At 39.3% G+C, this 14,687-nt stretch overlaps 1 protein-coding gene across 1 annotated transcript; it reads right to left on the bottom strand.

The window, feature by feature from the left end:
• Window positions 1-9,701: 9,701 nt before the first annotated feature.
• On the bottom strand, window positions 9,702-14,424 carry LOC128633070 (centrosomal protein of 55 kDa-like). The gene is made up of 7 exons (XM_053681688.1): window positions 14,253-14,424; window positions 13,480-13,686; window positions 12,911-12,955; window positions 12,656-12,806; window positions 12,166-12,410; window positions 11,915-12,079; window positions 9,702-11,817 (listed from the first exon to the last, which is right to left on the bottom strand). Exons 2-7 carry the CDS (start codon window positions 13,678-13,680, stop codon window positions 11,599-11,601), a joined length of 1,026 nt encoding a protein of 341 aa, XP_053537663.1. The 5' UTR covers window positions 13,681-13,686; window positions 14,253-14,424; the 3' UTR covers window positions 9,702-11,598.
• Between the last annotated feature and the right edge of the window lie 263 nt (window positions 14,425-14,687).

Genomic DNA, 14,687 nt, shown 5'->3' on the forward strand with positions numbered 1-14,687 from the left:
CAGAATAGTGCATAAGTGTGCAATTTTGGACACACTCCATGACTACTATCCCAAACATACTACATCTGCCATGTTGGCATTGTCATGTGACCTTCGACATCATCATAAACACAAAAATCTTAACGGGAACACCAGGTTAAAGCAACCGCACTAACGGCAAAATGCACATCAGGAAAGTTAACTGAATCAGTAATTTAATGTGGGAAAATAACTGAGTTAACTCAGATGAAACAAGTTGACAAACTCTGCATGGTAATGTGCAAACACAAGCTTCTCAGCTCCAATTCAAACCAGACATGTAAACATAAATAAACAAATAATTGTAGAATATAACTATATATACTCACCTTGAGCATGTGACACTGGTGTAAGTGAAATCAGCACTGAAACAGAACAGAAACAGAGAACATGGTAAAGGTTTAACGTATGATTGAAAGCAGAATATGTTCGACAAACTGATCTCAACTGTAAGGAACCCAATATACTGCACTCTCATTTATAATTAAAGTCTAAAAAGACTAAAGTAAATGCCATGGTCTGCAAAGAGCTTACAACAAATGTATGGGCTCTCACTGTTGAAAAATATTAATCTTCAAAAGAACTTCCAAAACATTACATATACCATGGAACAATGTGAAAACCAGAAGTGGAGAAAATGGGGCACTACAGTGACGTTACCAAGAACAGGACGTCCCTCCAAAATTGATGAAAGGAGAAGAGGGAATCATGAGGGAATCATGGATAGCTCCAAATACCAATTTATTTAGCAAAAACTGCAGGCCTCTGTTGTACAGCTGAAGATGAACAAAATATTCACCTTCCAACTCAACCACAATCCAAGTCAACAAAGAAATGGCTTCAGAATGGTCTTGAATTCATAAATGGTAAATGGTCTGAACTTATGTGGTGCTTTTTAACCTTTTTTTGTTCTACAAAGTGCTTCACACTGTGTCTTTCACCCATTCACACACACCAATGGGTGCAGAGCTGCCATGCAAGATGCTAGCCTGCCATTGGGAGCAACTTGGGGTCCAGTGTTTTGCACAAGGACACTTCTGCATGTGGAGTCACGTGGGCCACGAATCAAACCACCAACCCTACAATTAGAGGTCAACCCGCTCTACCACCTGAGCCACAGCCGCCCCTTCAGAAGAAGAAGATAAAGTTTAAGAAGATAAGTTTCGGAATGGCCCAGTCAACCATAATGAAAAGAGGGTCTTAATGCAGTGTTCAGAGATGTGATAGTGTTCATTTCAATTATTTTATTATCTCCAGGAAAATCATACTCATAAATGTACGAGGTGTAAAGGAAGAACTGTTACACATGCATGTTTGCAGGTCCACATCTAGTGTGAAGGTTTGCTCCATAGCTAAAAGTGATATTCCTCCTCACATGAGCGGTACTGTAATCTACATATAAACATAGTCTAAACAATTATGCACCTTAATCATTTAGAATTTTCATATAACATCACATTACAAATATTTATATTATTATAAAATATATTAAACATCAATTTGTAACTCACAATAATAATATATAATGTGCATTATTATCCACAACACCCATGTAAATTTGTAAAGACCGTTGAAGTGTGACATTTAGTGTTAATGTAATTCCATGAGCATGTGTCTGTAACGTAATGGAGGCTGAGACGGAAGCAAGTGCAGGTTAGGTAGTTTAATACAATAGTCCAAAAGATCAGGAAGAAATCAAGGTACATAGGCAGGCAAGGGTCAATCGAACAGTCAAACAGTCCAAACTAGGCAAAGCAAAGAGACAAGGTCATAAACAAGAGCAAGGTTAAAACCAGAATAAACAAACACAAGATCAAGGTATCAAGGATTGGTAACAACAGAGACTGAAGGCAACTGAGCGTATACGTCGCAAAGAGTGAATGCATGGAAGGTATTATAAACTGTGGTTGTGATTGTGCTGTGAATTGGATGCAGGTGTGCGATTAGAATGAAGGTGAGTGTTCTGGGGATTTGTCCATGGCGGCCATGTTTGTAGACCGCAGTGCAGGATGGGAAATGTAGTCACTGGTTTGCTGTGAATTGACAGTCTCCTACTTTATCCGTGACCTGTAAAGGGGGTGTCTTAACCACACCTCCAGAAACCCCCATTCTACATTGCAGTACTGAAGCCCCTGGCGTTTAGTGAAAGCATCAGGCGAACACCATGCCTCACCTCCCATGTCTACTGCACACACTGTCTGCAACACTCTCTACTACACACACTCTGGCTTTAATTTTGATTTAATGATTAAATGTGAAGAAGATGGCTGATTTTGGCCAACAATAAGTTCCACTTAAGTAAGCAAGTGAAACACCAGTGAAGTTATATTTATCCAGCATAGTTTCGAGTCAGTTATCACACATTCACACCTCTGCCTCTTCTTCACAGCTGAACTCGGGCCAGTTATTTTAAAAAGAAAAGCAACACCACAATGACCAACAGGCTACTTCTGCTCTCAGGCCTCTAACTCAACTAACTAATTGGTAAATAATAATTACTAGTTAAAAATAAACTCTGTGCATCAGTTTGGTATTAGTGTGTATTAGAGTGAACTTTCTGTACTGAGATTTTTCCCAGAACAGACGATAATAGAAACATAAAAAAACATAAACACAATTTAGCTTAAGACATTCTCTCAGTAAGTCTAGTTAACACTAACATGGTTTTGTTAAACCTTTCTGTGCACAGGAAACACCACCAGAGTCTCACCACAGCAGCTAAAGACATTTCAGTTATTCACAACCCTGACTTCCATTGGTGAAAGTACAAACACCATCCAGTCATTTTCTTTTAGCAGATCAAATGATCATGAGAGGTTGTCACTGAGCAGCAGAAGACAGCAGGACACAGAAGATCAGCTACAGATTCCAACAATACAGACTCGTTTACACTCATTAGATTATTTAAACCCTGTGTTTTAAACTTGCTCTACTTGTACTCTTACCTGTTGAACTATCATAGTTAATGAGAGTAGTGACACATCAAACTAAACCCTTCTCATAACAGATATGTCTACACTGATCCACCTGAGCAGTCATGCTGAAGTACACACAATGTCCTAATCACACAATAAACTCATCACTCAGGACATTCACACTGCAGATGAACAACTTTATACCCCACCACTCACTCTACTGAAGACACAAAGAGAACATTTACTCACAGAGCATCACAGCGAGTGGACTGAACTCCATCCTGTCTCTCTAACGACTGACTGACTGAGCAGTGGTGTGTGGTACAGTTTCAGCACTTCCTGTGTTGTCTCGCTGTCAGATTGCACCACAAGGAAAGAAAGAAAGAACGAGAAAGATCTACGATCTTTAACTTCTGTTTTAGTACATGCAGACTCTGTATCTGCTCTTCCTTCCTCTTTCCAGAAAAATACTGAATATTAAATACTTGCTGTTTCTCTCTAACACCCAGACACAAAAGAGGACAGTGACAATAAAGGAGAGCAGAGGTGTGTGCTAAGGTCCTGTGTTCTCACAGAGCAAATGAGACAGAAAGAGAGAGAGAGAGAGAGAGAGAGAGAGAGAGAGAGAGAGAGAGAGAGAGAGAGAGAGAGAGAGAGAGAGAGAGATCTTCAACTTCTCTTTTAGGAGATATAGACTTTGCTGTGCCAGTTCCTTCCTCTTTCTAGGTAAATCACAATGTTTTTAACTCACACAGTTACATACATACAAAAGTGGACAAATGACAGCAGCAGTGGTCAGCTAATTTTATCTCAGATAACATACAAATATTTTAGATAGCTGCAGTGGGGCATTGAACACATTTTGGTACAAAGTACAATGAGACCTCAAATTACTGTAGATTTTACAGTAATTCACTGGAAACCTGGGTTTATATATCAGGAACTTTGCCAATGCAAGGCTTAATGTGAACGCAACAACAGGACATCACATAATACACTGAGTCTCAAGAATCTCAATTAAATCCAGCAGCTAAACACATGACACCTAACAGAAAATCACAAAATGAAACAAACTGGTTGCAGAAAACTGGCTGATAAAATATGTTTTTACTTCTTTGTTTGAATGCTTTTCACATTAAAGTCAACCAGAATTGATTTTTCAATTTAATACTATTTGCGATCGTTAGTAAGATGGCGGCACAGCAGTAGCACGCAGAGGCCTCTCCGGATCCATAATGGTGCTGTTTTTGTTTCGTAGCCGATTTATTTATTTATTTATTTTACAGCACATGGACATCAGAGCAACTGGTGTTTATGTTTACCATTGTAGGACACTGCTAAAATACAGAAATCATGCAACAATCAACCTGGCATGATGATCTGCTGGAGAAGCTACATGATCTTGGTTCACTGTGGAGACAAGGCCTCCAGTCCTAGGCATACCAGTGTTAAGTAGCAATAATAGAAATGCGATTAGCAGTGCAGAAAAAGCGGAACTTTTGGTAAAAACTTTTGTGAAGATCCACAGTACTGAAAATCTATCCTCAACAGCCAAGCAGTATAGAGATCAGACACTTGCCCAAAATCCAGGGATAGTAGAAAGAAGGACTACATCAGGGGGAGAGTTTACTTGCCATTTACTCTATTTGATTTAAAAAGCGCCGTATCAAATGCACGGCAAACGGCACCAGGGAAAGACGGTATATGCTATAGCATGTTAGGTCACATGAGGGACATCACACTTGATGTAGTATTGAGACTAAGTTCAATATGGTATGGAATACAGGAAAAATCCCACTAACATGGAAACAGGCAGTTCTAGTTCCAATACTCAAACCTCAAAGACCTGTCAGATCCAGCAAGCTATAAACCCATAGCATTAACATCACAGTTAGGGGAAACTATGGAGAGGATGGTAACAGATAGATTAGATCACTATATAGAATGTAAAGGGCTTCTCTCACCGTATCAGTCAGGATTTCGTAAAGGTAGGGGGACCAAGGATTCTGTATAATGCCTAGAAGTGAACACATGTTTATAAGGTTTTATGGACACCACAGCTTTAGGAATCCCTATATTAAAAACAAAAATAATCTATTGTTAATCAAGTACATAAAGAAATTCCCACAGAGGTGCAAAAAGCTATTTAAAACAAAACTATGAACAATTTAACGGGAAGTAAACATATAATTTGAAATACTGCTTTGATGTAAACTTACAGAACCACTGTGAACCAGAAATAAAATGACTTATTAATTTCTGTAGTATAAATTTGTTAGTTAAAATAAATTAAAATGCAAATGGACAAACTCTACTTGGTAATGTACAAACACAACCAGTTCCATTTCCAATCAAATTAATTCATTTATTAATGTTTGTTTACTTCCATAATTAATTAATTAAAAGTAACTTCCTTTCTTTACAACCACAAACATTCTATTGATTAAACAATCTAAAAAAATTGGCTTGGTAATGTACAGAAACAACCTCCTCAACTCCAGTACAACTCAGACATGTACTCATGAACAAATAAAGAAAGAAATGTAAAATACAACTGTATATTATTACCCTGAGCAGGTGTCACTGGTACAAGTGAAATCAGCACTAAAAAAAGAACAGAAACAGAGAACATGATATACTGACACATGAAAAAGATGCAGTGTATGATTAAAAACAGCACGTTTTCGACACACTGAACTCATATGAAAGAAATACAGTGTGTGTATCAAACATGTATCAGCAGATATTATTCCTGATACAAGGACTCAGTGGACACATTAATCCAAACAGCAGGACATAAAACCAATGGACTGTTTCACTGTAACACTCAGTACATATCCTAATCATAGGCTAATTTCATCATTCAGGACTTTAAAGTGCTGTTAAAATTCTGTTTGAGATACACGCAGAGGAGAAAAGTAAAGCCTGGAGTTTGTAGCATGAGCCTGGACTCAGGTTCCTGTCTGTGTGGAATTTCCCATGTTCTGCCTGTAAGAGAACGACACCTGAGAATGTTGACAAAAAAGACTAATTGGGCCTCAAATAAAGTGACAAATGTGTTGAAAGTGTGACCTTTAGTGTTAGTGTAATTCCTTGGGCATGCCTCCTTTTCTGTCACTGGTTACCATGGTTATTATGGTTATTACGCTGATGAAAGCCGTTAGCCAGAAATGAGCATTAATGCAGATATTTCCCCTGCAGCATGCTTGTAGCTAGTGTTTCATTTGTTATTGTTTTAAAATATCTTGATATCTCAAAACACTTTTTTTCCAACACTCTCTACTGCACTCACTTTGTCTCCAACACTCCCTACTGCACTCACTTTGTTTCCAACACTCTCTACTGCACTCACTTTGTCTCCAACACTCTCTACTGCACTCACTTTGTCTCCAACACTCTCTACTGCACTCACATAATCTCCAACACTCTCTACTGCACTCACATAATCTCCAACACTCTCTACTGCACTCAATTTGTCTCCAACACTCTCTACTGCACTCACATTGTCTCCAACACTCTCTACTGTGCACAATTTGTCAGAAAAAAACATAATGCTGTAGACAGACAGACAGACAGACAGACAGACAGACAGACAGACAGACAGACAGATTTACAGACTTTCATCGACCCTGCAGGGGAAATTTGTGGAAAAAAAATAAGTAAATCTCCATACATTCACCCAAGCTCAGGAACCCATGACCTTAGAGCCCTAAAGCCGTAACTCCACCACTGTATGCTCTCTGATTAAAGTAAAAATGCATGATCCCATTCATGATATACAACATGCATACCTAATTATGCATTTCAACATAAATAAAAAAAAAAGAATACAAAAATGTGAGGAAAACATCTTTTGTTATGTTGAGATTACAAGATAAAAAAAATACATACATATCCTTTCTGGACGGACACCAATTTGTAAATTGTCTAACACTAAAACATATAGTTATTTTCTGTTCTGTCAGCCAATGATTACTTTAAAAACAGATGCACTCATCCATGATGTACAGCATGTACTGTATGCCTAATGCTGCATTGTGATATGAGAATTATATAAAAACAACAACTTTTTTATGTAGAGGAAACTGCTTTTGTGAGAACCAGAAGAAAAATAATTAATGATATCAAGAGAACGGCAGAGAGAAAGGATAAATAAATAACTTATGGCCTTTCTGGACTTCATTTGCATCACTGCCATTATATTCATTATAGAGATATTATTGTACCTAGTGGTCAAACATTGTATGCGCCTTTCCCAATCAATAACAACACACCATAAACAAACAAACAAAAAAAATTGTCTTGCCTTTCAACAACATGTTAACAGCAGCCTACAAGCTAAAACAGGACCTGAGGAAATGAACAGATTCACCAATAGGAAATGTGATGTAATATTTCCTCTAGGCTATGATGTTGAGGGAACATCTATCCAATGAAATTAGGACAACATATTGTTTCAAAAGAAACATAAATCACGAATTGTTTTAACTTAACTGATGTAGGGAATCTAGCCAGCGGTGGGCAGAGCACAGACACACAGGAGGCTGTTTAGGTTTAGAATTTATTTAAAGTGTGTGTGCAAGAGTGATGCTGTGAGTGCTCAGACGTCCGCGGGGCTGCCAGGGTGAGGAGTCTTCGGTCGCGTCGGAGTCTCTGCAAAAAACCACACAACAGATTCGTATGCAAGCCTTGGAGCCTCCTCTCCCTTTGCGAACGGAGGATCGCCCTTTTATACTCCCCCGTCGGCTGCCTGGTGGTGGAGAATTGCCGCGCTTCTTATCAGCCGCCAGCCATGTGTGTGTCGGCGGCTCCGCCCCGCAGCCACGCGCACTCCAGCTGTCCAAGACATTGGTGGTTCTGAAGCGGAGCTGTCCCTTCAGCACCACAGCGGCAGGAGAGCAGGAGCGATCTTTACTTCTTGTGCACCGGCTGCCGGCCCGTCGCCACACGGATTTAGTTTCCATCTGTTAGGAGATCCATTATAATGGTCTGTTGGATTAATCTTTGCTTGTTGGCATTTGAAATCGTTTTATTCAAGTGAGGATTTTAACAGAAGAAAGAGGCTGAATGGTCAGCTTTTGAATCATAAAAACAAAACCAGGTCTACTCTACTTCCTGTGATTGAAGTTAACATGTACAGTAGGTTACACAGCCATACTTTGGGAATGTTTTTATTACAGTTAAAAATTTATTTCTGTTAGCATTGCACCATGAATTTCTCAACAAACTGCAGTTCTGTTCTTCAGAACTCTGAAGTGGGTTCAATTCACTTGGAATAACAGAGGTGCTGACACCCATTAACTTGTAGCCAGAGATTGGCTTATGGTGCAGGAGGAAGTGCATTTAAACCTCAAGATGTGGACGTCCGGGATTGCTCCATGGAAGTTCTCTCTCGTTTGTTCCCATTCACCGGTGCCGGCATTTTCCTTGCAATCAGGGTGAATGGATAAGTGTACCTGCAATCATTTTTAGACGAATTTGCTACTTGCTACCGGTAAGTGTGGTTTATGTCTCCAGCAACAGGTAGTTTAGAACTAGCTGATGTGTGCCAGGATCAGTGGGTGTTGTCCTCTATCTGTCTGGCTTCTGAAAGTTAGATTCAAGCATCATCTGGCTATTGCTATCTGGTATGTAGTGTAGATTTATTTAATCATGGGCCGATTCCTGTTCGTTGGTGGCATCCAGTAACACAGGGATTTTAATATTTCCAGGAGTGGTCTTGATGTTGTTGTGCTACAGGTTTTGTGGCACTACTTTAAAGGGATTATGATGCTCTTTAATGTTTTCCTTTTCCTTTAGTGTATAATGTATCTGTTTGTGCATGTATAACAGCTGCAAAGTTCCAAAGTGCATAATCTCCCCCAAAGGGATTTATTCTAACAGAGAACACTGCTCCAGACCTGCCTAAAATGACCTTGACCCCTCTCAACTGTGACTGAAAAGAAAAAAAAATCTGTGAATGTTTACTGCTGTGTGTTGCTCAATTGGTTTTTTATTTTCTTTCTTTCTTTATTTATTTATTTTCTTCGCAATGGAATATTTGGGAAAGGGAGTGGAGGAGAGAAGAAAAAAGGTCATGTTCAGCAGACATGTTTGGTAGACGTGTTCAGCAGAAATGTCCAGAAGAAATGTTTAGTTCAGCAGAAATGTCCAGCAGAAATGTTCATCAGAAATGTTCAGCAGAAATGTTCAGCAGAAATGTTCAGCAGAAATGTTCATCAGAAATGTTCAGCAGAAATGTTCAGCAGAAATGTCCAGCAGAAATATTCAGCAGAAATATTCAGCAGAAATGTTTAAGTCAGCAGAAATGTTTAGGTCAGCAGAAATGTTCAGCAGAAATGTTCAATAAAAATGAAACTGGAAAAAAAAAGAAACAGAGAAAATGATGTAAACATGGAAAAGATTCGGTGTATGACTGAAAACAAGACATACATGTATGTATATATAGCATTCTAGACCCTGTTATGCTATGCTTATTTTCCTGCTGTAGACATCAGACCCAGGTGAATGTGAGAGAGAAGGTTATTTTTCCTGTCATCAGACAGTCCCTGAGCAGCAACCTGACAGAGAGGCAGAAACATGTCCAGGACGTGCACAACATGCGGCTCAGAAGAGCGATTTTCTCCTAGCTATATGCAACAGTAAATATAATGAAGTACAAATCTGCTTTTTTTGTAAATGAATTGATATCTTGCAGAAGTTTTCTTATTTGACCTGTGCATCTACTCAGATTGTGGATAATGACAGTGTGTGTGTGTGCCTTCAATGCTATCATCTGTTTTGGAATACAAGATGATTGCTCTAGATATCTTGTTTTATTTTGAGTTTTCTTTTTTCGCTTTGCCCTGTAAATTATAGTAAGTTACTCTTGATGGCTGCTAAATCCAATTAATCATAGCTTTAAACCCCTAAACACAGTAGAAAGTCACATGGACACAAATTCGGAAAACATCAAATAAATAATAGGCTAAATGTTAGCCTACACAGCTCTTGCTTGTGAAGTGGTATCGAGGCAATATCAAATTAAATAAGGCCAGCGTGATATCTAAGGACTAAAACATACTAGGCTGTGTTATTTCCATAGGAAATCTTCATGGTGTGATTTGGTTACAACCCCTAAGCAGATTCTTTTCTTATAACAGCACATCCCAAAGTGTTTTATACTCTTATAACACAGTCATTTGACAATATTTTTTCAAATGAAGTAAACAATAACTCGGCATGCTTTTTAAAAATCAGTTTATAGTTCTGCTTAATGTTGTGGCAGTTAAGTCCTGTTATCACGAGGCATTAGAAAACTGATGAACACCTCCTGACCAGTCAGATTTAAGAATTCAACAACATTATAATATAAATAGAATGACTAAATTATTATTATTACAAGCATAAAAGCATTGATTATGGAACACAAACAGGATAAGCTCTTTTTTTTTTAGAATGTACATGGTATGACCAAAAGTATGTGGACACCTGAGTTTTGAACATCCCATTCTAAAAACGTAGGCATTAATATAGATGTGGTCTCCCCTTCACTCCTATAACTCCACTCTTCTGGAAATACTTTTCACTAGATTTTGGACTGGGGCTGTGGGGATTTGCCCATTCAGCCACAAGAATGCAAGAGGTTAGGCACTGGTGTTGGATGAGAGGGCCCTGAGAGGGCCCCTTAGTTCCAGTGAAGGGAAATTGTAATGCTACTTCATACAAAGACATTTTAGACAGTTGTGTGCTTCCAACTTTGCGGCTACAGTTTGGGGAAGGCCATATGGGTGTGATGGTCAGGCGTCCACATACTTTTGAACATATAGTGTATTGATGTGTAAACAGATTTTTTTCTAACTTTTACTAACAATATCCTTTTGATTAAGTGCCATTTGTTCTGTCTGCACTACTGTAACATAAAATGGATATAAAAGAAAAGATCTGTACTGTGATTGGTACAGGAGTCATTTTGAAAGCTGTTTGGTGTGCACTTAGGATTCATGCAGTACACAGTACTACTGTAACTAAAAGCTTCTTCTCATCCTCAGCATTATGTTTTTCCACTGCAGTGGAATTTCATTCATTCTTTGCAAAGTATAAGCTCAGCTTAACATGTGTTGTGACATTACCAAGCCGTGTTTTCACTTTGTGTGTCATTCCTCGTTTGATCCTGTTTCTGTCCAAAGTTCCCGTGTTTATGGCCTGACCTAGTTTGTCCTGTTTGCTGACCGTCTGTCTTTTGCCGGTTTCTTGACCACGAGTTTGCTCAGTGATTTTGGATGGTTTGCTTTGTTTTCATTATTCGGTCTAATACAAGGATTTACACACATGCAGCCTAATTCAAGACAGTTCTGATTTCCAGCATCAGGACAGATTACTGAAAGTGAGTCTATCCTGTGCCACTTCAACACCTTTGAGGTAATACTAGGGAAGAAAAGTTGCCACTTGGGCACATTACAGTTACCCAACCAGAACGAACAGGAGTTAAAATTTACTTTAAATATGCTCCACATTGATGGAAAGGCAGTACCTTTGCAAATACTCAAAAGCCGATCAAGCACACCATTGATTAATCCAAAACTAAATGAAAAAACAGTGGAAATTTGATTTGGAATACAAAAATATAAAAAGACATAAAAAAGAGGAAAAATGGAAAATATAAGCAATATCAAGCCCTAATCCCTTAATTAAAGCAGTAGTCAATGTGTTCAAGGAGCTTTCTGTGCTGGCTGACAGGGTATGAGGCGCTGCAGATGGGACAGTCCAGAAAGCGCTCATCCAACGTGTTGGAGCTCTTTAATGGAGATGTGGGGTTCAGGATACGGTCCTGATTGGTCGCCTTATCCAAATCCAGCCTGGTGCATGAGCTTGGCTCAGAGAACCGAGTTTCTCGCTGCAGTTTCTGTATATTGTTATTAAAATAAATCAATCAATAAATAAAGTTCACTGATTTGGATTGACTGAATTACTTTCTGATTTACTTATAAAATCAACTTTACCTTTTTTTTAAAAGTGATACTTTGGTGAACGTGGATTTCTGCCGACTCCAAGCGTGTGATTTGGTCTCTAGCCTTGCGAAGCTCCTTCAGCACTTTGTGGAGCAGGTGCTGTAGACTTTGTCGGTCCTGTTTCTCGTTCTCAAAGTCTCTAGCAGACGATTGGACCTGCCAGATAAAGTTGGAAATGCTTTAGAGAATCGTTCCATCATCTATCTGGTAATATAAAGGTTCACTGTAGCAAAATCTTGTACCTGTTGCTCTAAATCAGCCATTCTTTTCTGATCTTCATGCCGTAAAGCTAAAGTTTGTCGCCAACTTCTACGCTCCACTTGCAGTTCCTCCTGGACTCGCACCACCTCACGGCTCTTCTCTTCATACTTGGCTTTCAGCGCCACCAACTCGACCTGTAGGCGGCTCGCCCTTTTGCGTTCCTCCTCCATCTCCCTCGGGCTCTCCTGCAGCTGCTTCTCCTGCTGCATGGAGGCAGGTGACTGACCTGGATCACGGTAGTCAGAAAGACAGACCTCTGAATATTACCTTTCATCAAGTTAAGAGAATCTTGAAGCACCCATTAACCTTAGATAACCTTAGATAACAGATGAAATTTGCCATTATAGTAGAAAAAGAGCAGATGTGAAGTGGACCTTTAAAAACATTTGTTGCAGAGTTTCTCGTAGCATGTAAAAGAAGTGAATTCACTCAAGTGACATCACTTCCTACTGGTTTTCGGCGAGGCCCTACCTTCTGATTTGGTCTCTTCCTGCTGTTGTTCTAGTGTTCGCTGGGCTTGGTTTAACTGCTGCTCGAGCTCTATACGTCTGGCCAGATTCCACTGCATACAGGACTCTCTCTCATGGTCATAAACTTTCCATTTCTGATTTTTTTCCTGAGCCTAGCACAGGGGGAAATAAAACACATGTCATCGGGTAATGAGTTCAACTATGCTGAGCAGCAACGTAGAAGAAAATCTGAGTGTCATGCTTTCTGTCGACTCACATCTCGCAGTTGCTCCTTGAGAATGGCGATCTCATCTGAAGGAACCTATTAAATACATCAAGAATGTGATTCTTCACCTAGAACTACAACCACATATTAAAACATTTTCATACCATGGTGTTGTTGAATACTCAAATCTGATGTACAATCTTAATGCACTTGCAACTTTATAATCGTCTCATCCACCATGAAAAGCCACCCTCTCCATTAAAATCTCACTCATTCAGAATTATTCCATACAAATTAGATCTATCTAGACAGCGGGCTAGCCTCCAGAGGAAAACCGTATTAGCAGAACGATCAGTTATTTGGAGCTGTTCAGTTTCTTAACATTTTACCACTATGAAGAAAAACTATTCACTTTTCATATTATTGCTGATTTTTATTTATTCATTTGGAGAGAAAAAAAATATGCAAAGTGACTCCTCCAAGCATGGAACACAATAGTGAAGTGATTCGGAGCTTTGAAACTTGAAGTCAAAACCTTGTGCTTCAAAACAGTTGTGTTCCTCGACCTGTAAGGGGTGCATCGTTCATAGTCTGAATTCTACAGACAAAAAGAGACTCACCTCCAGCAGCTTGGCTTCATCTGACTCAGGATATGCAGGATAAAGCCTTCCATTTTGTTTCGACATGTCCTCCAAAGTCATCCTCAGCTGGGCATTTTCCTTCTTTAATTTCTCAAGTTCAGCTTCTACAGCCTTTGAGCCACTGCTTATAAATCCTAGTTTCTTTGAAAACGTTTTCATGGCTCCTTTAAATCCCATCATTGTTCCCTGGAAAACAATAAGTGTATACCAAGCATTTATTTATTTATTCATGTGTTAGTTAGACAGACAGATTTAATGATCATGGAGGGAAATTCACCTATTACAGCAGCAGACAGATAGAAGTATACTAAACGTAATTAAACATGATATAAGGAATAAAACAAGATAAAGTGCATTATTTTTTAATTACAGCACACCGGAAGTGTTTAATTCCCCTCATACCACAGTAACTTGCTAAAAGGGACCATTTTTAATGAGTTAATGACACACACAGCGTTGATACCGTTCCAATCGAGGCACCGAGGTTGCAATTCTTCCGGACCTGAAGGGGGCAGCAAATACGCGCAAGTGTTTTAGTCCGTCCACAAGTGGTGACGAAGAAGAAGACGAACAATAACAACAAGCACACGGGAAAAACTACAGAAGTTTATCTCCACCGCGCGAAGTGTGTCATGTTCTGCGTTTCATATCTATAGTAGTGGTTTAGTACAAGGGCTTCAGAGCGCTCTTATTATTCTTTCCTGCTTTATTCTCTCCTGCATTAACCATCTTTCTGTAATAAACCGTTTTACCTTCAGAGGACGAGTCTGCGAGTGTTGTAAAATGTCCACTACAATTTGGCGTCTCCTGGCTGGACTGCACGAGTCTTTCAGATTTTCTGGAGAAGTCTGTGTTGATGTGAAGGAGGTTTGTTCTTTGTCGTGGAGACTGAAAGACTGATGTGGCCTCGCCACTGACCGGTAGACGTCATCAAGAATTTAGAATTTCATGATGTCATGCAGTCATGATGTCATGCAGTCATAGTGTACTGTTCTCATAGTGTACTGCTCTCATAGTGTACTGTTCTCATAGTGTACTGCTGTCATAGTGTACTGTTCTCATAGTGTACTGCTCTCATAGTGTACTGTTCTCATAGTGTACTGCAGTCATAGTGTACTGCTCTCATAGAGTACTGCAGACATAGTGTACTGCTCTCATAGTGTACTGCTCTCATAGTGTACTGCAGT

Source organism: Ictalurus punctatus, chromosome 7, assembly GCF_001660625.3.
Source record: "Ictalurus punctatus breed USDA103 chromosome 7, Coco_2.0, whole genome shotgun sequence".
In the NCBI taxonomy this organism is placed as follows: Eukaryota; Metazoa; Chordata; class Actinopteri; order Siluriformes; family Ictaluridae; genus Ictalurus; species Ictalurus punctatus.